This window comes from Oncorhynchus nerka, linkage group LG13 (genome assembly GCF_034236695.1).
Source record: "Oncorhynchus nerka isolate Pitt River linkage group LG13, Oner_Uvic_2.0, whole genome shotgun sequence".
NCBI lineage: Eukaryota > Metazoa > Chordata > Actinopteri > Salmoniformes > Salmonidae > Oncorhynchus > Oncorhynchus nerka.
In genome coordinates this window covers 70,700,172-70,724,330 of record NC_088408.1, presented here as the reverse complement: position 1 = coordinate 70,724,330, position 24,159 = coordinate 70,700,172, and the positions used below count along the sequence as shown (strand labels likewise).

Sequence of the window (24,159 nt, the reverse complement as noted above, 5' to 3'; positions counted from 1 at the left end):
TTATCTCCAGAGTGTGGAGGTCGTCTTAAGGCTGAGGTCAAGACCAAAGACCTGTACTCCCATGCTCAGTTTGGGGACAATAACTACCCTGGTGCGTCTGACTGCCAGTGGGTGATCGCTGCTGAGAAAGGCTACGGGGTGGAGCTCATCTTCCAGACCTTTGAGATTGAGGAGGAGGCTGACTGTGGCTACGACTACATGGAGCTCTTTGATGGTGTCGATACCAAGTCCCCAAGGCTGGGACGCTACTGTGGCTCTGGGGTAAACTCACTGATAGTCTCATCTATTGAAGGACTTTTTCTGCCCAACAGTATTTGTAGCACCAGCGATGTACTGTCATAATATCGGTATTCTCTCTTTCAGGTCTAGCTTTGATGAACCAGCTGTGTAAAAACAACACTTTCAGAGATTGTGTAAAATTAGCTCTGCAGTTGAAAAATAACCTTTCACACTGTGTCTGTGTTTGAGTGTTAAAGTTTTGAAGATTACTACTCCGCTCTCCGGCTTTAATCACTTTGTTAAAGTTGATGTGTTCCACCGGGTTGGAGTATATTGCTTCAGTAGCAGCTGAGCTTGATAAGAGCGGACCCTGGCTGGCTTGTGAAAGGCTATCATGGTCTCCAGCATTGAGCTGTAACCGAACCAATCAGCTGACGCTGAGGCTACAGTAGGTGGGGGGGGGGGGGCTGAGACAATGAGGCCACTGGGGAGTTGAAGCGTTAAATCCGTAGGTCAAGGAACAGCTTGATTTAATTTAACACACATCAGTAATAAGCCTGTGTCTCTACTCTACTGATGCCTGGTCCTGTAAATCAGTGCTAGCAGGAGCTGGATGACATATAATGCTCACAGTACCAAGTGGGCCACTTCCTCCATCAAGCCCTTTTTTTAGACATATTGGACTAAACTGGAAACAGACTGTAAAGTAAGGTGGAAAGCTCATTATATGATTTTTATTGGAGAATAAGGGGCAGTTGTTCACTCCAACAGCCCTCCCCTCCCTTACCCTACAGCCCCCTCAGTCTGGATCTATGAGATATCATTTGGTTTTAATTGAAGTGCAGTCGGAGTGCCAGAAGGCGACAGCGGTTAATTTCATCTGCGTTTTCTCCTCTGTTCCCCCAGCCTCCTGAGGAGATCTACTCTGCCGGCGACTCCGTTGTAATCAAGTTCCGCTCTGATGACACCATCAACAAGAAGGGCTTCCACGTGCGCTACACCAGCACCAAGTTTCAGGACACACTGCACTCGCGCAAGTGACCAGCGGGGGCCGGAAAGGGCCGGGTGGGGAAGAGGGGCAAGTGGAGGGGCCCCCAGGGGAGGCGACAGCCTGACACTCGGAAACCTTCGGCCACCAAGATCATTCAGAAACGACAGAACAGCCGCAAGACCACCAACCGCACCTCAACTCCAAGGGGCTCCAGCTTCCTACAGACTGGGAGGAGTAAAGCCATTCTGCAGTAGACCTTGTTTTTACCTTTTTTTTAATGGTTATGATTGGGGCGGGTGGGTAGATATCCGTTTAGGTGGATTCAGGGGGAGAATTTTCTACCCCCAGGTTTTTTTTTGTTCTTTTTTTATTTTCTATGCCTCCTAATGAGAGCGAAATGAACAACAGTGGATTCTCAGGACCTGTAGGAAGGCAGGCATCAGCCAGATAGATCCCTGCTTTTGTCAGGCCAGCCCCCCCCCCCACGCCAGGAGGGAAGGAGGCGAGGAGAGAAAAGGAGGGGGAGGAGACCGGAGGAAGTTCCAGAGGGATTCACCAACCTCAACCTTCCAGCCAAACTCCTCCAGAATACTAGAGCTCCTCTCCTCCTCACATTCCCACCCATATTGTTCAAGGATTCCAGTCAATAAGAGGATTGGAGGGATGCCCTTGACTTGAGGTTTTAATACTGTATGTCTGAGAATTGCATGTAATTACAAGAAGAGAGAAGGAAACTGTAGGGTGACAACACCAGCATTTGTAATTGGCATTGTTCTGGCAACCAGTGCAAGATTCTCGCTATTACCGTTAACAAGGAAATTAAAGAAGCAGTTATCTTATTAAAGGACTAATACATGAAATGTGGCCTATGTCTTCTGGTTGGTAATTGCTTGCCCATTGAGGGGCTATTGCTGTATCTCTATGTGTAATTGTAATGTGTATGATTATTCAAAGGGACATGACATGCTTTCCTCAACTCAAATCATCAGTAAGCACTTTACAGTGAATTGTTCAAAAATCATGAACTAACGATTTTTTTTGTAAAATGCAATGCAAGTTCACTTATTTTTTATGCATTTTATCACTTTTATTCCCTGATTTTATTTTCATTGCACCATTTGGTTTCTCAGGCATGCTTGAGAGCTATTTGTACCCTGTAACATGGGGTAATAAAGATATGGGTTCTGTTTCAGTGTTCATGTACAGTTTTAATGTGCAGCATTTTCTCTCCCTAGACTAAAACTCTCCATAAATAGTGCAATCTCTAGGGGCAGGCCAGAGCCCTTTATAGTGACAGAAGGGTCTGGTGCAGGCGAGTCTGAGTAGTCATTGTCATAGCAACACCTTCACAATATATTCATCTGTTTATGGTGGGGCTCTGCTGAATCCCATGTATTATGATGTGTTGGTATTGTGCAGCGAGAATGATGTTGAATACATGTCAATTACTGTTTTCCCACTCTCTTTTCGGGTTCTTTTTAATTTGACTGAAAATGCCAGCTGTCACTTAATGTCTTTGCCTCTATAGCCATTCAATGCAGATGTTCAGCATGGTTGGTTTTGTAAGAACCAATGGATGTGCTTGTGCTAGCAAAGTAAATGGTGTGTGTGTGTGTGTGTGTGTGTGTGTGTGTGTGTATGCTCCTGTGTCGTTTTAAGCTGTGTTTTTACCCTATTCTGTTTAGGTGAGAGCCCTGGGCACTGTAGGGGCAGAGAATGCTTCCACAAGACTGATTATTTTCTAATAGCCTGAAGCACATAGGTCTGAGACTGCCAAGCTCCATAAACCAATGAAGGCCAAGAATGTTCAGGTATTCAATCACACAACACCCCCCCCACAAAAAAAGCAAAAACATTGAATCTTCCTAAATGATTTCCTATGTTTAGTTTGAGTTTGACTAATGTTGACCTGTGAACATATCCAATAACCTCTGACAATGGTTCAGCCACCGTTTTGCTCTGTACAATACTGCCTTATTATTCATGTCGCATGAGTGAAGATGGTATCAAGCAATCATCCTCGGGGTGGCACCAAACAGTGAATTCACACTAGCTGTGCTCACTGGAAACCAAATCTGTACATCTAAGAGTAAAACATAGCATAGGTGGTCTTTGTGCATTTTGAAATGTGATCATTTGAATAGTATTTCTTGATTTGTTTTCTCTTGCTTGGCAGGTAGGACATGGTTTTATACAATAATTAAAAAATGAAATATTCTGTAGCTAAACTGCAAATTGATTTGGAATAATTTATTTAACTAGATATTATGTGCTCTGCCATGGTTGATGCACAGTAATTGCAAATGATGAAATCCCAATAGTGTTGTCCCTGTATACAGTGTTGGCAGAATCTCCAAGCACAGACATCCAATATATATACTAATTCCATATTTGAACATAAGCTGGCAGACTGCTGCTGTGTGATTTTAGTCATCAGACAATAAGGCTTGTGTCAATAACAGTTCTGTGTTCACCTAATGACATGGAAAATGTCATTACAATTCATTATTAATCCTGAGATATTTGTCATGAATTATTAACTGTCACTAGAGGAGACATGTCAAGCTCTCCTCCTAGCTCTCACATTGGCTGAGTGTCACACTAAGCTGATTATGACATCTCTCTTAGTATCCCTGCTCTCCTGAAACATTGTGTTACCAAGCTAAATCAGAGGCGGGGGGGGACAAGGACACACACCACTAAACCCACTCGATTGTTCAGCTGTAGAGAGAAGTACTTGCAATCAAATACTACCAAAATAACATCTCTGTTGGATGTTTGCCCTTCAAGAACATCTATAAATGCTTAGAGTTAGTGGGTAGTGCTGTTGAAATGTGTGATTTAAGACAGATGGCTCATTCAAAGGGTATATGCAAACATTAGCCTATATCATTTCAATTATCAGTCTTTTAAAATTAACTTTGAAATGCAGTGAAAGAAAAGACCCACTTTCAAGAACATTCTTCTAAAGATATCTGCTTTATTTAATATTAACAGCAATACACACATATAACAAGACTAGTTACAGTTACATCAAGTAACTCCCTTTAAAACCATTATTGTGTCACATAAATGAACCAATGTGTTTGACCTTGTCTGCAGGGCAGGAGAGAGCTTTTGCGTTGGTGTATAAAACAGTGCTCTCTACTAGCCTGAAAGCAGTAGAGGGAGCCAAGTGAGTTATAGTAAGTACCATCAAGTGCTTTGCAAAGAGCATTGAGTGCCTTCACCTGAGAGGCTCACAAGTGATCATGTTATTATTATTATCTTCGGGTTGGGTCATGGTTGAGTCATTTAAACAGCCAGTTGGTAGAGGTTTGTGTATTGTAGGTAGGCGGACAGAAAAAGGGTAAAGGCAAGCATACAAGCCTACTATTGATATAAAAGCACATGGGAAAAATACATTTTTTTAACACCCATCAAGGAAAGAACATGTTTTAAGATGTACTGTGCCATAGAAGAGAGAAACCTTCACCACAGAACGTAACTCGCATTTTTCTATGTTTACAATTTTCCATTTACAATCTGCAGTGCAGGAAGATAGGGTACCTCTTACCTCAGAGAGAAATGTACAGTACATACCTCAGAGAGAAATGTACAGTACATACCTCAGAGAGAAATGTACAGTACATACCTCAGAGAGAAATGTACAGTACATTTGAACCATAATGACAGGTTAGCATTTCTTGTTGTTGCATTTTGTTCAGGTAGGTGTGGCTTCTCCTTAATGTCCTTGTCTGCTGTTGAAGTTGAATTACTCCTGGCTGTGGCATTGTTCGTGGAATTGCAATTTCCTTTCCTCCAAGGTGCTCCTCAAATCACTGCTCTATTTGCACAGTATGTTGCAGCACTTAAAGAGTGTGTTAGTAGTCTCAAGATACAAGGAATCACTTTCCAAATGTGTGTTAGCAGCATAGATACTTACACATTAAGCTACATCTCACACTACATCTAAGATGCACATATATAAAACGGACAAGAGTCAGAGTACAGTAGGGATTCATATTTTCCCGAAAATCTACCAAGTTTAAATACCGGGAATAATTCATATTTATCCCGATAGTCCCATACAGCAAAAATCGGAAATGCATTTAAAGCGTTTAAAACCAAGATATGGTCACTATTCCAGGGTTCTCCCCAAATAAGAAGGTCGCTGTGCCACCTCATCACTTGGCTACATGCGCCAATATGTACAGATTTCAGAGAAAATAAAACATATATTCAGCAATAATATGATTTTTGATCTCCAGTGCATTTCAGCAGTAGGATATCTCGAGACAGAGCGCACTCCGAGTACAGGGTTGTCGAATCATTCTAACTTTGTAATGGCAGTCAAAAGCCATAATTGCTCAAATGCCAGATAACCTCCAACGAATGACAGATCAACTAGATTTTTCCAAATATAGGAGATGATTATGGGATACAGATAGCAGATCAGCTCATAAATAATGGGGAGATGAAGAGTGGAAATAGTTTAAATATCAAGGTAGGCGATCTTAACAGGGACCAACTCTTTCAAAAACATGAATATCTACTCGCATACCGTTTTTTGATCACACAATCTCTACCAAAGCTCTCATTATGGGCAAATACCAGACTGCGCAGAGAATATGGAGAAATGTTAGAGGTATTTTGCCATGCATAGGTGAGACGTGCCTTGATCATTATTTTATTTTTTATTTAACTTTTTATTTAACTAGGCAAGTCAGTTTAAGAACACATTCTTATTTACAATTACGGCCAAACCCAGACGACGCGGGGTCGATTGTACGCCCAATGGGACTACCAATCATAGCTGGTTGTAATACAGCCTGGATTCGAATCAAGGACTGTAGTGACGCATCTGGCACCGAGATGCAGTGCCTTAGACAGCTGCGCCATTCGGGAGCCCAAATAATGCAACATATGGATTACAGAATCAAGTTAGAAATTTTCATGCGATACAGGAGTCAGGATTTGGCGTTTCGGTGGTATTGGGACTGGATATGAAAATAGCCAAGGCTCTAGAATAGCCTCTGAATTGTGTCTGTGACAGAGCTGCCTAGTGAATTGTGCATAGGCCTGTCAAATTCGTGCCTGTCTAAAGATTCACAATGACAGATTTAAGAGCAGCCCAGCGAGGCTCATGTTAATTTCTAGGCTATAGCCTACTGTAAGGGTTTCCTGATGGTTATTACCTGCATTCGGCTCACTTGTGCAGTCCGGCAGTGTTAATTATGCGTTCGCTTTGCATTTATGGCGACTTTGTTTGAAGTAAATATGCTAGGCTAAAAGGCTTCCATGCGACAACCTGTTTGTATTTTGTGGAATTGCATATTGTACCCACTTTGGGGGAATTGTTTAAATAATTTCCCCATTACCCATGTTAATTCCTGGAGTAGGCCTACAGCTGCAGTACCTTTCATCCATGTTTTTACTTCTAAATGTAAATTTATCTGCCTTGTGGTGAATAACCTTATGACTCCTAACATTTTCTTTTGAACAATCATATAAGTGAAGAGAAATTGTATGTCATTTCAACCAAAAGGTCTGTGTTGACATTGAATCAATGTGGATAATTGATTGGATTTGCAAAAAGTCATCAATGTCAGGGAATGTTGTCATTTTTCACCCAACATTTAACCTAAACCCAATGAGAAAGTGATTTTTTTTTGTTGATTTCACATTGAATTCCAGCCTGGTCTGATAGACTAGACATAACATAGTAAACATACCAGTAGTTATTTTTGGCATGGATTCGTATGGTTGCGAATGTCCAGCAACCCAAAGCTTGTGTGTTCGAATTTCATGAAGAACAACTTTAGTATTTTAGCTAATTAGCAACTTTGCAACTACTTAATATGTTACCTAACCTTAACCATTTAACCTAACTCTTAACCCCTAGCCAGCATAGCTAATTTTAGCCACAACAAAATTCGTAACACCATACATTTTTATATATATTTTTTGGGACATATTGTATGAATTGCAATTCATAATATATCATATTAATTATCATTTGTAACATATCATACAAAATGGATGATGGAGATCCACAAATTAGTACATACCATAAGAAACGTAACATATCATACTAATTGCAGTGTCCTGGATTTACGTGTACTATATGATATCTACCCCTAAGTCCAGGTTGTGAATTCATGTTAGTTGACAATTCAACCAAATGTAAATCAAAACTAGACATTGAACTGAGGTTTGTTCCCAGTGGGATGTGATATGAGTGATATCACTGGAATAAGGGAGTGCATGACACATTCTGGCTTGCATTTGTTTATGGTACAATACCAGTCTTTTTGGACCTCAAAGTGTGGTTTCAAACTGCCAGAGATGAGGTCAGTGCTAACAACAGGAGGTCAGAGAACAGTCAGTGATTTTACTGTCAGGAACAGAATAACGTAGACAATAGAACAATGTGGACTCAATGAAATACTGGTTATCATTGTGTCATCTCCTTTCAGCAGTAGGCTGCATCCACAGAAACCAAAGCATGTCCTGCAGACTACCTATTCTCAACAGACTATGTTCTGTTCTTTTGGGAAAAAAATTATTAAACTTTAAATCATCCACACAAAGAAATATCTACTTCCACAAGATGCTTTTACGTACATCTGAAACCTTCCACCTGCATTTATAGAACAATACTACACTGATGTTTAGACCGAGCCTTTTGGTTCTGCTTACAGAAGTGACAGTAGTAGTTGAGTTATGTTTGTGGGGTCACATGGTGACTGCTGTGTGCCAGGTGACTGGTCCTAGTTGCCCTCCTGCCCAGCACAAGGCAGCGCCAAAGGCTGTGGTGCCCAGTACTGCCAGGCTGGCCTTCAGCACGGCACCAGGAGGCCTGGTGAAGTTGGCAGGGCCCATGGTGGCCAACATGGCTGCAGTCACAGTCAGGGTAAACAAGATGGACACTGATGTGTTAATGGCCACAATCTGGCCAAACTTAGCAAAAGGCACGATGACACAGAAAAAGAGAGGGACTGTGGAGATCACGGTGGTGACAGCACTGGACACAATGGCAACTCCCACGTGGTTTACTGCATCTAGGGACCTTCTCTGCCTTTTAGCTGACAGGCTCTGAGAATGAAAAACAGATTGATATACTGAGTCTTTTCTCTTTATGCATTATTTCCCTCAGCCTTAATTTAATTAAATATGATTACTTTTAAAGGGCATGTGGAGTCAAAAATGTGAATTTTCTGTGTTTATATAATTCCAAACTATGAGGTTGGAATAATACTGTGAAAATTATGATAATGCCCCTTTAGTGTAAGAGCAGTTTGAAAAGACAGCCTGAAATTTCAGCCTGTGTTGGAGGGATGGAGATTTTTGGCCTGCCTGGTGATGTAAGTTAGTCAATAGACCAATAAGAAACACTTCCAAACCGCTGACAATAACAGCACATTTTCAGTTTTCCCCTCCCGACTCAGACCACTCCCAGACAGTCCTAGCAAAAATTTTGCTTGAGAAATTGCTCTTTGCTTAGAAGCTATTGTTGTTTGTTTTCAATGAAAATTGTACTAAAATAATCACTGAGGTACTAAATTGTTATCCAGAAATGATTTGACATTGAGATAAAAACGGCTGCAATGGACCTTTTAAGTAAACTGAATATTGTCGAGGCAAATCCTTAATTTACATAGTTTTACTCTCTTACAGTAGAATATATAAAGGAGTGAATTCAATACCTCTATGCCAGTTATAGATGATTATCAGATTATGTGTTGGATGTACCATAGTGTGTCCTGATGTGGCTGGTATGGTCTCCCCAGCTAGCAGGTAGCCCTCCACCAGGTGCAGGCAGTAGTCCACTGAGGAGCCCACTAGGATGGACAGAGAGATGGCCTCCACGGCCCCCAACTCCCAGCCCAGCCAGTACATGATGGCCACCACCAGACAGATGACCCCTGTATTTGGTCAGGAGCTCAATGTTGCACACTGACAGACAGATGACCCCTAACCCTCCCAAGGCTAAAACCACAGAAAATACAGTATGTACAGTACAACAGTTAATGACTTCCTCTTACATTATTCCCAATAACACTTCATATCAATACTGCATCATATCTTATTATTGGAGACTTTTCTCTGCAGTCTATGCATAATGGGCCCATCTGATGACAAAGGTTTGATCAGCAGTGTCTTACCCAGGATGGTGAGCAGTATTGGCAGTAGCAGAAGCGGATGGGCAGTGAAAACAGATACAGCTGCCACACAGATGGCCAGGGACAGGAGCAGACTGCAGAGGGCGCTCTCGACACCTACAGAAAACCCACAGAGGAGGTAGTCAGTTAGCACAGGAAGGTTACATTCCCAGAAGGACTGAAATCATCTTTTAGATACATACAAATGAAACATTTATTGATTGTGCCTTAGGTATGGAACAACTGTGTCCTCCAGCCTCTCCACTTGCCTATGATTTCCATAAAGATCTGCTTCCAGTGCTCACAGGTCTGGAAACCTCTCCGTAGAGCAGAGGACTCTGGGAGAGTCGAGAGTTGCTCTTGTAGGAAGGTCTCCCATTGGAGGAAGTCTGAGTGTGTCTGGAAAGAGGATTTCCCCTTGTAGGTGGTCTTGGGAACAGACAGATGAAAAAGACATGGGCTCAGTTTCTGGCACAGATCTGGACTGGGCTACAACATTAACATTACATTAGAGGTGGTAGTATACACCACAGACAACCGTTGTACTCACAGACTCAAAGGCCATGGAGAGCCAGCTTACTCTGCCACCATGCGTCCCCACAACCCCATGGGATAGCTGGCCTGGCAGAAGGTTGGGCTCAGGGAGGGAGTGGCAGTCTGGGTTGAGTAAGGGCAGGATAGAAGAAAGCTTGTTGCCTAAGGGGGAAAGGGAGTATAAGAGAGAGAATACATGTAACTCATATCAAACATGGTTTATGTGTGCGGTTATATTTGTTAGACTGTGTCTGTGCAGTTGGTACCTGACGGTAGACACTGGGCTCCTCCCGGCTTCACAAGCTGTTTATTAGCACTGATAGCTTTACAGATTTGGCAGAGGTGTCCAATCTCTTGGAAGATATCGAAGTTTGGATCCAATATCACACTGCCCTTTGGAGATCATTTTAGAACAAATCAATACCACTAAAACAGTATTGATTATTGAATTACACCTTATATCGTTATTGTCATGCAGTTGGCCCCTCACCATGTCCCCAATGACGTGGTTGTCTGTGCGTTGGGTGCGGTTGACTCCAAGTATTCCAAAAACCACAAACACCATCGCACCAGTGTCAACCAGAGGACGGACTGCTGGCTGGCCACAGCCACCTCCACTACAGGGGTTAAAACCAGAAGTCTTGGACCTTTTGGTTGAGGTGGAATCTTTGAAATAAGGTACAAATGAGGAAAAAAGTAACTCCCTCACATTCATAGGCAAACATTCATTAAACCAATGCAGAGTATTTATGCAGTTCCCTGATGTCTTCTGACTCCAGGTGTTCTCCCTCTTACCTGTGGGGAGTGGAATGTAGAAAGAGCCCTTCGTGGGTCCATCAGGCCCGGAGCTGATCACACAGCCAGGTGGTTCTGCACACACTCGGCTGGGATGAGGACTCAGCTTGTGCTGGGCAAAGTACAACCTCCTGGGAGGCACAAGGAGCTCTGTCAACAACTTGCCCACAAAAAGCTTGACTGATTGACTAATTCACTATTCAGCCATCATCTGTCCCTCATCATTCCTCTTACCTGCTGTGCTGCTGCTCAGCCAATGCCACATAGAAGCTGAACTCTGACCTCCAGCCGTGGTGTGGATCACATGACTGGGAAGTGATCATCCAGCGAGGGTGGGGGTGGTACACACGGGACACACACACAGTCATGTGGGTGCTGAAGTTGCTGTGAGGTCCACTGTATGCCTGTTTAGAGACACCAGAAGCTATAGTAGATCATGACCCAGAAATAGTGTGTTTATATTTGTGGGTCTCCTAACCTGAAAGGATGGAACTTCTCCATGCCCGGCACTGAGGCTTTTCCAGGGCGATGGCACACTGGTATTCAGAGAGAAGCGGTACAGAGTGATAGAAGCACCCACATCCAGCTTAGAGACATACACTGTCAACAGAGGCCCTGCCATGAAAGGATACAGTGAGTGGCAGCAGTAGAGAAATAGAGGCACACATTAAAACATTGCCAGAACATTGCTACGGATATATTCATGTGGATCCTCTTTGGATATATAATACCATTTTATCCAGTACCTGTTGTGATGGAGGATATGCTTGGTGTGATTGGGCTTTGTAGAGTTGAGTTTGAAGGGCTCTGTGTATGTTGCTGAGCGTGAAACCCAGGCATGGAGGGGGTTGTATGGGTAGGACTGTGCAGAAGATGTGGTTTCTCCATGAACAGACCTGCAGGAAATATGACACTTCGATTCAACACTTCAAATCAAAGCCAAAATGCTTGGCTGACCTTAATATCCTGATACATGCAATAGCCTGGGAGTGTTATGAATGTGGGCACTGAACTGGAGCATGCAAATATCCGCAGGAAGAAAAATGTCATTGAGTCAGTTCTTATCAGGAGTTGACTGTAAATTAATATCCCAGTTTAAAATGAATTGTACCATGTCATATGAAGACATTTACAGCCAGACAGTTGCAGGACCTGGGTTTAAAGTTCATTTGGGTTTAAAGTAGTGGAATTGGTTTACTTTACACCCATCTGGGTTCCATCACGCAGATTGATGGTGACGTCTCACCAGAGCACATGTGGCAAGAGATGCCCTGGGCACTGAGGTTGTTCCTCAGTCCCAGTAGAGTCTGGAGGTTGGTGTCTGGGCGAAATAGTAACGGGGCATGAGTAGCCGGTCGCAGGAGGCAGCAGCACCCAGCAGACAGCAGCAGGACCAGGATGTAGATGCCTATGGGCAGCAAGACAAAGACTGGCCTGTGAGAGAGCCAGGTCAGATGGGGTAGATCACTGAGGGGAGAGGCATTAGATTAAATTGCTTTTCTGTGAGGAAGAGCAAGGGATAGGCAATACAAAACACTTAAGTTGAAAAAGGCATATGGGCATCATGAGATGTGATTTTCCCAGCCCCTGTAGACAGACAGAGCCCTTACCTAGAATGACTTTGCGCTTCTCCACGGCTGGCTCTGCCACCCAGTGCCTCAGAGCCCACTGAAGGTTAGCGCTGACCACGCCTGCAGTCCCCCGCCCTGGGGGTGAGAGCGAGGTCTCCACTGACAGGGACAAAATGGCTGCATCTACATCAGTGTCACAGGAGCCTAGATGGGACATTATGAGACAGAGAGGGGGGATGAATAGTGTCAGGACTCTAGTACCTTTCATTCTCCTGCCATTCCTTTATGCAGCTCTGTCCAGATCAGTATCTCACCTGGCTCCATCTCCACCGACAGGAGGGCCACATCTTCATCCTCATCTGACAAAGGACTGTGACTCACTGACAGTCCTGTAAGTGCTTTCCACCTTTAAAATAAAGTGCATCAGAGAGATGCAGCTTTAGATCCTCACTTTGTTCATAGTAGGAAAACAGAATGAAAAGGCAAGCAGCACAACAGTAGGAACTCTGTTCTCTAGCAAAAAAAGGAGGAAAGATGGAATCACACCACTTGAGACAGGTGTTCTCCTGGGGGTCAACACACTGGGTCCAGATACACAGGGCAGCGGGCATGAGGATGGACACCCAGAGCCAGCAGCAGCTGACAATGAGGGCCATGAACAGGCCAAAGTCATGCACTGCCGGAATCTGTTTGTAAGGGTAAAAGACCTCAATATCGCAATACATTTACATTGTACTTTTCATATTGATACATACTGTATACAGACAGTTTGACCTCAGAGCTATTCATTCCCTTTGGAAGGATTATGCGATATGGCCTGACAATATTTCTGAGTACCTGTGAAAAGGTGTTAGCAGCGTAGGCAGCTGCGGTGGTGAAGGAGGTGAGAAAGGTGGCTCGGCCAGCAGTTTTCACCGTGTACATCATCCTCTGCACCGGGTGGACCAAGTGGGAAGCCTGTCTGAAGGTACTGATGAACACAAACACATCATCCACACCTGGAGAACAGTAAGAGGGGAAACAGAATAATGAGTGGCATGTTACCTGTAACAAAGATGATGTTTCTCAACCAGTTTGACCATGAGAGAAATTCTAGAGTATATTTTAATATTGTCACTAACCAATGCCAATGATCACAAAGGCTGCAACTCCATTGAGGATGCCAAGGTATCTCACCCCAAAGACCACATGGTAGAGGAAGAGAGCCACCTGGCAGCTCAGACCAATGCTAGTGAGCCCAAAGAATGTCAGGAACACTGTAGAGACGCACCAAATAGACTGGGTGGGAGACCTCATGCTCATGTGGTATCAAAATTCTAAGAATAAGATACTTATGCTAGCTTTTATCAGATACTATGTATGACAGCAAATTAAGTATAGGAAATGTTAGAATAACATGCATGTAATATCCAATGCAGGTGAGTTAGTGCATGGGAAAATACCTGAGAAGGAGGTGAGGACATAGACCAGTAGAGTGATGCAGCCCCCACTGATCAGCGCCAGCAACATGTCTCTGTGGAAGGTCTGTCTCACCTCGTTATCAAACAGCTCTGTGCCCCCATACAGCACCTTCACCTGGCTGGCATCACACAAACCCAGAGACGTTCGTAGTCAGAAAGAGGGAATGGAAGAATAATGTGTGGGTGTCATGAAAGGAGGTACTCTTTTGATGTGCTTAATTTCAATTGGTCTGGAAAGCGGAGACAATATTTACAAAGTCAAGTCTTGGGGGAAATGAAGAACAACATCAGTTAATCTCAATATCGATGGCTCTTTTGTTTTTTAGAGTTTATAAGCCATAGCCCACCTGGTGGACTGCTGAGCCAGGATGTCAGCGTACTGAACCACAAAGTTCCTGAAGCGCTGCCTCTGCTCCTCGGGCCGGTCCTGGAGGGAGTAGTATGAGGGCAGCGGAGCTCCGAATTGGATCTCACTGCGCAGAAGAGAGGAGGAGAGCCGGTCAGGGGCCAGACTCTCATCCACATACCAGTAGAACTGTGGGTGGGTAATCGCTAGACTCAGAGCACCTGGGAACAGAAACACAAGTGAAGATCAAAGTGGTAGTCACTGCCAAATCCCTCTGATGTTTCAATTGACCTCCCAAAATAAAATGAAGGACAAGCTCCCTACTTAATCATGCAGAGCAGTGACTATACCAGAGGAGGAAAGGGAGGACCATCCTCTGTGATAATAAAAATCGTAAAACATAAAAAAGTTAGTGTTTTTAGATAAAACTCTACTAAATATAATCACGTCAACAAATAATGTATTAAAACACACTATTTTGCAATGAAGGTCTACAGTAGCCTCAACAGTACTCTCTGGGGTAGCACCATATTGTAGCTGAAGGACAGCTCAATTCCGTCCTCCTCTGGGTAGATTGACTTCAATACAAAACCTAGGAGGCTCATGGTTCTCACCCCCTTCAATAAACTTACACAGTAATTGTGAAAACGTCCTCCAACCTATCAGAGCTCTATAAGAGCTCTTGCAGCATGAACTGACATGTTGTCCACCCAATCAAAGGATCAGAGAATTAATCTAGTGCTGAAAGCATAAGGTACAGCTAGCTAACACTGCAGAAGATAAAATCTAATAAAATTGTATTTGTTACATAATACAACCTTATGCTTGCGTACAAGCCCTTAACCAACAATGCAGTTCAATAAATGAAGTAAAAAATTAAATAAAAAGTTATACAATAAAATAACAATAACGAGGCTATATAAAGGGGGTACCGCTACCGAGGTAATGTGCGTGTAGGTAAAGGTAAAGTGACTATGCATAGATAATATGCAGTGAGTAGCAGCAGCGTAAAAAAATGAGGGGGGGGGGGGGGGGGCGATGTAAATAGTCCGGGTGGCCATTTGATTAATTGTTCAGCAGTCTTATGGCTTGGGGATAGAAGCTGCTAAGGAGCCTTTTAGGCCTAGACTTGGAGCTTCGGTAGCGCTTGCCGTGCGGTAGCAGAGAGAACAGTCTATGACTTGGGTGACTGAAGACTGAATTTTTGTGGTTAGTAGTTAACTCAAAGAGAGAGAGAGACAATAGTTGAACAGTTTGAACAAATACATTTCTTCCCAAAATTGAGAAGCAAGAGAGAAAGTGCCATTTTTCAATTTCAGTTTCACTTACTTAGCTAGCTAATGCAGCTAATGTTATTTAGTTTTGCCTACTGTTATTTAGTTTTGCCTACCCTGCTCAGACAGAGGGATGCTATGTTAGCTAGCTGGCTATGACTATCCCAACACAACACTGGAAGTCCTCCAAGTCAAGGTAAGCTTTTGGTTTGACTAATTTACTGCCACTGCGGCCTGCCGGTGTAACTGCTTACTGACTGTACACTGTAACGTTACTGCATGATTGTAGCGGGTTAACTAACATGTTACAGTGCCTTGCGAAAGTATTCGGCCCCCTTGAACTTTGCGACCTTTTGCCACATTTCAGGCTTCAAACATAAAGATATAAAACTGTATTTTTTTGTGAAGAATCAACAACAAGTGGGACACAATCATGAAGTGGAACGACATTTATTGGATATTTCAAACTTTTTAACAAATCAAAAACTGAAAAATTGGGCGTGCAAAATTATTCAGCCCCTTTACTTTCAGTGCAGCAAACTCTCTCCAGAAGTTCAGTGAGGATCTCTGAATGATCCAATGTTGACCTAAATGACTAATGATGATAAATACAATCCACCTGTGTGTAATCAAGTCTCCGTATAAATGCACCTGCACTGTGATAGTCTCAGAGGTCCGTTAAAAGCGCAGAGAGCATCATGAAGAACAAGGAACACACCAGGCAGGTCCGAGATACTGTTGTGAAGAAGTTTAAAGCCGGATTTGGATACAAAAAGATTTCCCAAGCTTTAAACATCCCGAGGAGCACTGTGCAAGCGATAATATTGAAATGGAAGGAGTATCAGACCACTGCAAATCTACCAAGACCTGGCCGTCCCTCTAAACTTTCAGCTCATACAAGGAGAAGACTGATCAGAGATGCAGCCAAGAGGCCCATGATCACTCTGGATGAACTGCAGAGATCTACAGCTGAAGTGGGAGACTCTGTCCATAGGACAACAATCAGTCGTATATTGCACAAATCTGGCCTTTATGGAAGAGTGGCAAGAAGAAAGCCATTTCTTAAAGATATCCATAAAAAGTGTCATTTAAAGTTTGCCACAAGCCACCTGGGAGACACACCAAACATGTGGAAGAAGGTGCTCTGGTCAGATGAAATCAAAATTGAACTTTTTGGCAACAATGCAAAACGTTATGTCTGGCGTAAAAGCAACACAGCCCATCACCCTGAACACACCATCCCCACTGTCAAACATGGTGGTGGCAGCGTCATGGTTTGGGCCTGCTTTTCTTCAGCAGGGACAGGGAAGATGGTTCAAATTGATGGGAAGATGGGTGGAGCCAAATACAGGACCATTCTGGAAGAAAACCTGATGGAGTCTGCAAAAGACCTGAGACTGGGACGGAGATTTGTCTTCCAACAAGACAATGATCCAAAACATAAAGCAAAATCTACAATGGAATGGTTCAAAAATAAACATATCCAGGTGTTAGAATGGCCAAGTCAAAGTCCAGACCTGAATCCAATCGAGAATCTGTGGAAAGAACTGAAAACTGCTGTTCACAAATGCTCTCCATCCAACCTCATTGAGCTCGAGCTGTTTTGCAAGGAGGAATGGGAAAACATTTCAGTCTCTCGATGTGCAAAACTGATAGAGACATACCCCAAGCGACTTACAGCTGTAATCGCAGCAAAAGGTGGCGCTACAAAGTATTAACTTAAGGGGGCTGAATAATTTTGCACGCCCAATTTTTCAGTTTTTGATTTGTTAAAAAGTTTGAAATATCCAATAAATGTCGTTCCACTTCATGATTGTGTCCCACTTGTTGTTGATTCTTCACAAAAAAATACAGTTTTATATCTTTATGTTTGAAGCCTGAAATGTGGCAAAAGGTAGCAAAGTTCAAGGGGGCCGAATACTTTCGCAAGGCACTGTAGTTCTATTAGCTATGCTGACTATGATGTTGCTTTATCTAATATGGAGATAACGATGTAGACTGTGTGTAGCGGTTATGATATGGTTTGGCTTGGAAAGGTGTTTTTGCCTGGTCACATACAGCTTATGTGTTGTGCATTGAAGTCCACAAGCAAAGGGACAAGGGGAGAGGAGGAACGCGCATAGATGCATGAAGGAATACAACGTGGCTGCTATGAAAGTTAACTATGTTTACACATGATCAGGGGTGTATTTATTCTGCCGAAAAACGTTTCTTAAATGGAAGCAAGCGGAACAAAACGGGGATAAACAGACCTGAATTTGTCCAATAGAAACTGTTGGACTAATGATTGCACCCTACTGTATATCAGCTCGACCTGTGTGCATCTACATTGTAAACTTTCATTCATAGGCTAGGTTGTAGCAACCTCATGATGGATATAGGGAAAAGTCGAGTATCATGTAGTAGATTAAACCTATCACAGTTACATTGAACTGGGTGAATGGAATATGAATGACAGTCATCCAATATGCTGTAATAGAAATAAGGCCATACCCATGAAGAAAAAACAAATGTCTTTGCGGATCTTAAACGGCACTGATCGCCACTGGACTGTACCTACAGTAATGCCAAGTTTTATGAACCTCAGACTCACCATGGATGTCAGCCAGGTCAGGTCCCATGCCATCATAGTAGATCCTGCCTCCCCGTTCACTGGGGAAGAGGTAGGAGAGGAGGGAGCTTGGAGGGGAGCAGTAGGAGGGGCCCAGGGGCAGGTCTCTCAGGACCTCCAGAGGCTTCCAACAGAACTGGTGGAACTGGGGGTGCTGCATGAGCAGGTGCTCTATGTGGTGGATGGTGCGGAGACGCTCTGGGGTGAAGATGTTGTTGTCGTCCCCACCCTGAGCTACAAACACCAGCTCCATCCTCCACAGGGCTTGGCTCTGCAGGTATGAGTAGTTGGGAGCAAACCTGCGCATCCTAGTGCGAGATCTCTCACTGTCTCTGTCGCCCTCTTCCCCTTTGGACACATGACTCTCAGGTTTTCCTAAGTTAGTTGTATTTTTATCCTCCTCTCTTATCTTTGCTTTACCAGCCCTTGCCTCTATATGCCTCTCAGTCTCTTGCTGACTCAGGGCAACTCCTCTCTGTTGCATAACTACTCTTTTGAACGTGTGGTTTTTCAGAGATTTCAAATTCAGCCCTCCGTGTGATGTCCAGTTGGATGCTTCATCTCCCTGCCTACCCAGTCTGTCCAACAGCAGCTCCTGTAGAGCAGTGAAGTCATAGTGGTTCACGTCACGCCTGCGTCTGTCCCAGGACCCCAACTGAGTCTTTATGGCAATGGTGAGTGCATCAAACCGCTCAGCGGAGAAGTGGCTGTGAACCTCAAAGGCACTGTAGGAAAGGTCTATGTCCAATGGGGGGCAGTATAGGAACATGTAGGCAGAGAGGGCACAGGGGAGAAAAACTCCAACTCCCAGGACCACCCCACTCACCCAGGGCTGTGTGTAGACCCAGCCCACCGCCCCCCACACTATGCTGCCTCCAGTGGTGCTGCTCCCCCCATTAATCTGTGTATCTGACTCCCCATCTTCCTCGTCCTGCTCCTCTTCCTCCTCAGCATCCCAGCTGCTCTGGAATAACAACGGCTCGTCTTCTAAGTCCATGGCAGCACCTGTCAAACACACAGAGTACTTCATCATCACTCACTTTCCTAATGTAAATCCTCTTCTGTCCTTGGACATGAAAACATAGACCTAAACTATAGGTGATTTACAGAGCAAACATAATAGTGGTTTCAGGATATTCTGCAGTACACAGCCAACAAGGGCACAACAATTAAATATGTCCCTCAACAGCCAAGACACACAGGGTTCCTATTCAGCTCACAGAAAAGTAAAGGGGAGAATTTAGGAAGAAGATGGACCTTGTCTCAAGGGCCCAAAGCAGTATATGGTCTGCTAAGCCCACCATTTAAGATGCTGAATTGTGGCTGGGGGCTTAGAAAGAGTACTGGCTGCAATTTGATTCCTCTCACTCCTTCCTTCAGTGTGTGCGAAAACCATCTCCCCTTGAGTGCTCGGTGGTGTCCTTGTCCATATCAGCAGTCGACTTGGGTTTGGCTGATCTGCAGCAAATTAAATCATCTCACTTGTCTAATTACTGACAGGGGAGAGAGGTGTGGAATGTAAGATAGAGGTGTGGAATATGTTAGGTGTTTTATGCCTGGTGATAGACAGCTTCTGCCTGATCGTGTCAAACTATTGTTCCTTCCTCTACTCACTGCGCTGCAAACACAAGATAATGCAGTGACTTGGTATTCAAGTGGCAATAGTCGTGTTAAAGGAAAATTGGCAAGTCATCTACTATCTTTAAAATGGAGCTCAGGGGTCATCTAGGTGGGGCAAGGGAGGCCAAAAGAGCGGGAGCATCTGTCTTCAGCCTGGGTCTTGAATATTTACATTTCCGATAAGGTAAGTGTGTTTGGATCTACTGTTCATTTGGTGGTTAAGTAAACCTATGGCCATTGATCAAGAACCAAGATAGGCATTATGATCATTTGTGTAATTAGCTGTTATCAGCCATAGTAGGCTATCTATTCAGATTTGCAGCTGCAATTGCACATAGCCACAAATACACTATATTCAAGGAGATCACCATGACAATGGGCTCCTGAGTGGTGCAGCTGTCTAAGGCACTGCATCTCAGTGCAAGAGGCATCCCTACAGTTCCTGGTTCGAATCCAGGCTGTATCACATCTGGCCGTGTTTGGGAGTCCCATAGGGCGGCGCACAATTGGCCCACCATCGTCCGGGTTTGGCCGGGGTAGGCCATCATTGTAAATAATAATTTGTTCTTAACTGACCTGCCTAGTTAAATAAAGGTAAAAGAAAAATAGTAATTTAAGAAAAATATGAAATAAAATATTTTTTAAATAAATAGAGCCCACCCAAATGCCATGCCATTGTTCAAGACACAGTTGGACACCAATGTTCGCGTTCACTGAGAGAACAGAGCAGTTGAACATCTGTCTGCATTGGGAAAACATCTGGGTCTGCAACCTCTTCAGAGGACAAATTTATTAGACACAAGATCAGTCCGTTGGGAGGGGAGAAGAAGAGGGTAAAGAAGAGAGAGGAAGGGAGGGAGAGAAAGGGGGGGAAGGGAGGGGAATGGAGGACCTTAGGCTGCAACAGTCACCCATCAACAAATGATGATCTCCTGTGTGATAAAAGGCAGCTTTGTGCTGTTTGATATTCAAGGCCGTCTAAATCCGCTAGCTCTGTACATTTCCATAACTGCCTTGTTTGCCTCCACATCCCTGGAATTTCTGATCAGTTGTCGTGAGACACCATGCTGGCCCCTCATACTTACACCACTCATCAAAGACTGTTATGCTATTAAAGCAACGTTGTGCATTTCATGTTAATGGTCGTTTGCTGGTTGAGTGCACCGTTACACAGACATAGTGTAAAGTAGACCCTCCCTGGCTCCCTCCACCAACAGGCAGATTACTGCCATGCCTCCTACAGTAATCTGTCTCTGACAGGCTCCTGGGACACATCATTTTCCCCTGTTAATGAATTCAGCTGCGCCGCTTTGCCAACCATACGATATCTAATGTACATTAATTATGAGAGAAGCCTCAACTGCAGGGTAACGCTCCCAGTGCTGAACCCGAGAATGAGGAATGTGTTGACAAGCTGAGAGAATCGTTCAACTTTTCTATTTATTCTCAGTGCTTGAGAGCAGAGGGAGTCAATTTAGACTGTGCAGGTGGGGAATAAAAATAGAAGGGAACTTGGTGAAGACTGGCTTTATGGACAACAAAAGCATTCTCCCATCTGTTTCAATCAGCATGATTCTGGAACTCTTTATCCTTCTAGTCTTACTCACTCCTTGGTCTGACATTTAGTTTCAGCCCCATATTGTAGAGCTGCTGTCCAGTAGAATTTATAGGTTATTTTCAACTACAGATTTTCCACAGCAAAAAATACATTAATTTGATGAGGTCGATAATTTTTTACATTATTGACAATGCTGTGATATACCAATTGCCCTGATACAACTAATCAAAAAGAAATGTGTTCTGTCCTTGTCTATTAATGTGATGTATTATGTCAGGTCTTATGTTTGTGTGAACCCCAGGAAGAGTAGCTGCTGCTTTAGCAACAACTAATGGGGATCCTAATAAAATACTAAAATACCAACTCATATCCTTATGTGAATAAACTTTCTAAAGGACTCAAGATAGAACTGTTCCACAGACCAAATGCTAGCTTTTTGAGTTGACTTTGGAGTGTGAAGCACCAAAGACCAGGGTTGAATGTCAGTTGGTGACTATTGCAGTTGTGTAGCAGTGTGCTGTTTTCTTGGTACTGTGCAAACTGTGTTAGTCTCATGTGGACCTGATGTGATACTATAAACACTCCCAGCATGCCATCCAACTAACTAACAGGCGTATAAAGCTTTTCTTTCTTACTTTGTGTGTGTGTGTGTGTGTGTGTGTGTGTGTGTGTAAGCATATCGAAAGGTGGGGGTAAGGGGGGTACATAACCTTCCTTACTGACAACAGCTAAAAATAGTACACCCCCCTCTGCTTTCCTTCCTTCCTCCCCTCCCTCCCTCTCGTTTCATCCTCCCTCCATCTCATCCAATATGGATTTCACACTGTTTCTCCTGCCCCACAGATTCAGCATGGTGTAATTTCACAGAGCATGCAACACCATTTAATACAGGGACATTCATCTCAGCCCAGCACTCCAAAAAACAGACATTGCTTATGTATGAGCACTGAGTATCACTACAGGAGAATCACTGAGGGCGATGCCTCTATTCTTCACATATATAGGTTCAGCACGGTGCAAGTGTTAAGACCTCTCGCTCTCATGCTCCTTTTGCACCTAATGATAGTAATTTGTTTGATATTTGCATACATGGATGACCCCCTCAACAAATATAAGTACTGTAAACCTGAAGTTGAAAGCTCACTTGCTGCTACACTTGCGTGAGAGATGGTGGGTGATTGCAAAAGACAGAATGATTGCCTGGAGATCTACAGGGCAATTTCCTTCAATCTAAGAATTCAAATGCAATACCATGTGAAGTTTGACAACAGACGAAACCAATGCAATCTTTGCCTGGTCCTGGGTTTCTTCAGGGGTCTCTGAAACTTCTCTATCCACCTGAGAGCTCAATTTACTACAGCTGTGCTCCTCAGAAGCTGCAGGCAGAGTTGACCTTTTGCTGCCACCTATTGACTATGTTATTTGGCTTAGTAAATGAGAGAATGACAGGATAATGCCATGCTCAGTTGTTGTTGTTGTTGTGGTGTGTAGTTGATTATTTAAGCATCTGTAATATCCAAACGAAATATACATTTAGTGTATGGCAGAGCTGGGGAACCTTACCTGAGCTTGATGAGTAGAGGTATGATGGGATGTGCAGCCCTATGGGGTCCTCTTCTGAGGATGCAAACCTATGCTGAACAATTTCATTTCAAACTTGTTCTCCAGATGCTCTCTTAATTTTCTCTGTTGATCCGTTTTATTTTCATAGTACTCTAGCTGCACGAGGGAGAGCGACTGCACCTCAGCACAGCCTCTCCTACACAATTTATGAGATCTTTAATTTGCTTAATAAGTCTTGTCTATCATTTTTTTGTTTTCTCCCTTTCTGCCTTTCTCTTTCTCTCTTCCCTCCCTCCTCTGTGCCTGGTTGTCCAGGCGACGGAGTCAGTGAGAGTATCAGTTCTTTCACTCTCCCAGCAGCTCCTCTCTCTCAATGCTTTGTTCAAGCTCCTCTCTTGACTGACTCACCAATGGGGAGAGGAGGGGAGGAGAGCACAGCCCTGAGCATCAAGGAGACTGTCTGACAGGGATAAATCTCATCGCAGCCTAACAGGTAAAGCAGAAAAAGGACTGACTCTGATTCAAGCTCTATTTGTCAGGAAACACGTGCCTAAAATGAAGGTTTTGCCAGGAGGCTGCAGCAGAGTCCCCCTCTAGTTTGAAGAGGATTTTGTTGGTATAGTCTGGCTGGGGCTCTGTGAGGAGGAAAGGGGTAGGAGGGGGGTAGACCAGAGTAACTGGATACAGTGGAAGACGAGGTGTAGGCCATATAATTTCCACCCCAGGAATCTGAGCCCTTTAAACATCTCTTATTGTTTTGCTCCCCAATTCCCTGCTGCATTCACATCTAATGAATTTTGTTAAATGCAACTCTCAGAATTTTTAAATATATTTTTTATTGAACCTTTATTTAACTAGGCAAGTCAGTTAAGAACCAATTCTTATTTACAATGACAGCCTACCCCGGCCAAACTCTCCCCTAACCCGGAAGATGCTGGCCAATTGTGCGCCGCCCTATGGGACTCCCAGTTGTGATACTGGGAGTCCAGTATCACTGGCAGTGCCTTAGACCGCTGCGCCACTCGGAGTGTATTCAACATGAAATTCCATTTGTGATTGAGGTTATTTAGTAGACTGCTATGATTGAATAATATGGTCAGATAGGGCTGCTTGCTGTCACATCACTTTTCTTTGTTACGATACAGTGATGGTTTTACATATTCTCTCCACTGTTTACTCAGCTGATTGTGCCCATTTGTCCATGTACCGATACACTACACTGGGCGTAGACATACACTACCGTTCAAAAGTTTGGGGCCACTTAGCTTTCCTTTCAAAAACAAGGACATTTCTAACTTTTTGTTCATTAAAATAATATCAAATTGATCAGAAATACAGCGTCGACAATGTTAATGTTGGAAATGACTATTGTAGCTGGAAATGGCAGCTTTTTTATGGAATATCTACATAGGCGTACAGAGGCCCATTATCAGCAACCATCACTCCTGTGTTCTAATGGCATGTTGTGTTAGC

At 43.6% G+C, this 24,159-nt stretch overlaps 2 protein-coding genes across 2 annotated transcripts in view; one reads left to right on the top strand and one right to left on the bottom strand.

The window, feature by feature from the left end:
• The window catches only part of LOC115140028 (bone morphogenetic protein 1-like), a 53,184-nt gene extending 50,782 nt beyond the window's left edge, over window positions 1-2,402 (top strand). The window contains exons 19-20 of the mRNA XM_029678029.2: window positions 11-261; window positions 1,126-2,402. Of these exons, the coding sequence (XP_029533889.1) occupies window positions 11-261; window positions 1,126-1,260 (386 nt within the window). The 3' untranslated portion in view covers window positions 1,261-2,402. The remainder of the gene's footprint in view (window positions 1-10; window positions 262-1,125) is intronic.
• A 1,774-nt stretch (window positions 2,403-4,176) lies between these two features.
• LOC115140027 (protein dispatched homolog 3-like) lies at window positions 4,177-23,026 on the bottom strand. The gene is made up of 21 exons (XM_029678028.2): window positions 22,687-23,026; window positions 17,928-18,950; window positions 14,062-14,281; window positions 13,697-13,833; window positions 13,376-13,510; window positions 13,092-13,252; window positions 12,801-12,940; window positions 12,569-12,660; window positions 12,294-12,458; window positions 11,930-12,091; window positions 11,430-11,579; window positions 11,162-11,298; window positions 10,918-11,087; window positions 10,684-10,814; window positions 10,379-10,554; window positions 10,155-10,281; window positions 9,905-10,050; window positions 9,624-9,783; window positions 9,358-9,471; window positions 8,945-9,117; window positions 4,177-8,287 (listed from the first exon to the last, which is right to left on the bottom strand). Exons 2-21 carry the CDS (start codon window positions 18,940-18,942, stop codon window positions 7,928-7,930), a joined length of 4,071 nt encoding a protein of 1,356 aa, XP_029533888.1. The 5' UTR covers window positions 18,943-18,950; window positions 22,687-23,026; the 3' UTR covers window positions 4,177-7,927.
• Window positions 23,027-24,159: the final 1,133 nt, after the last annotated feature.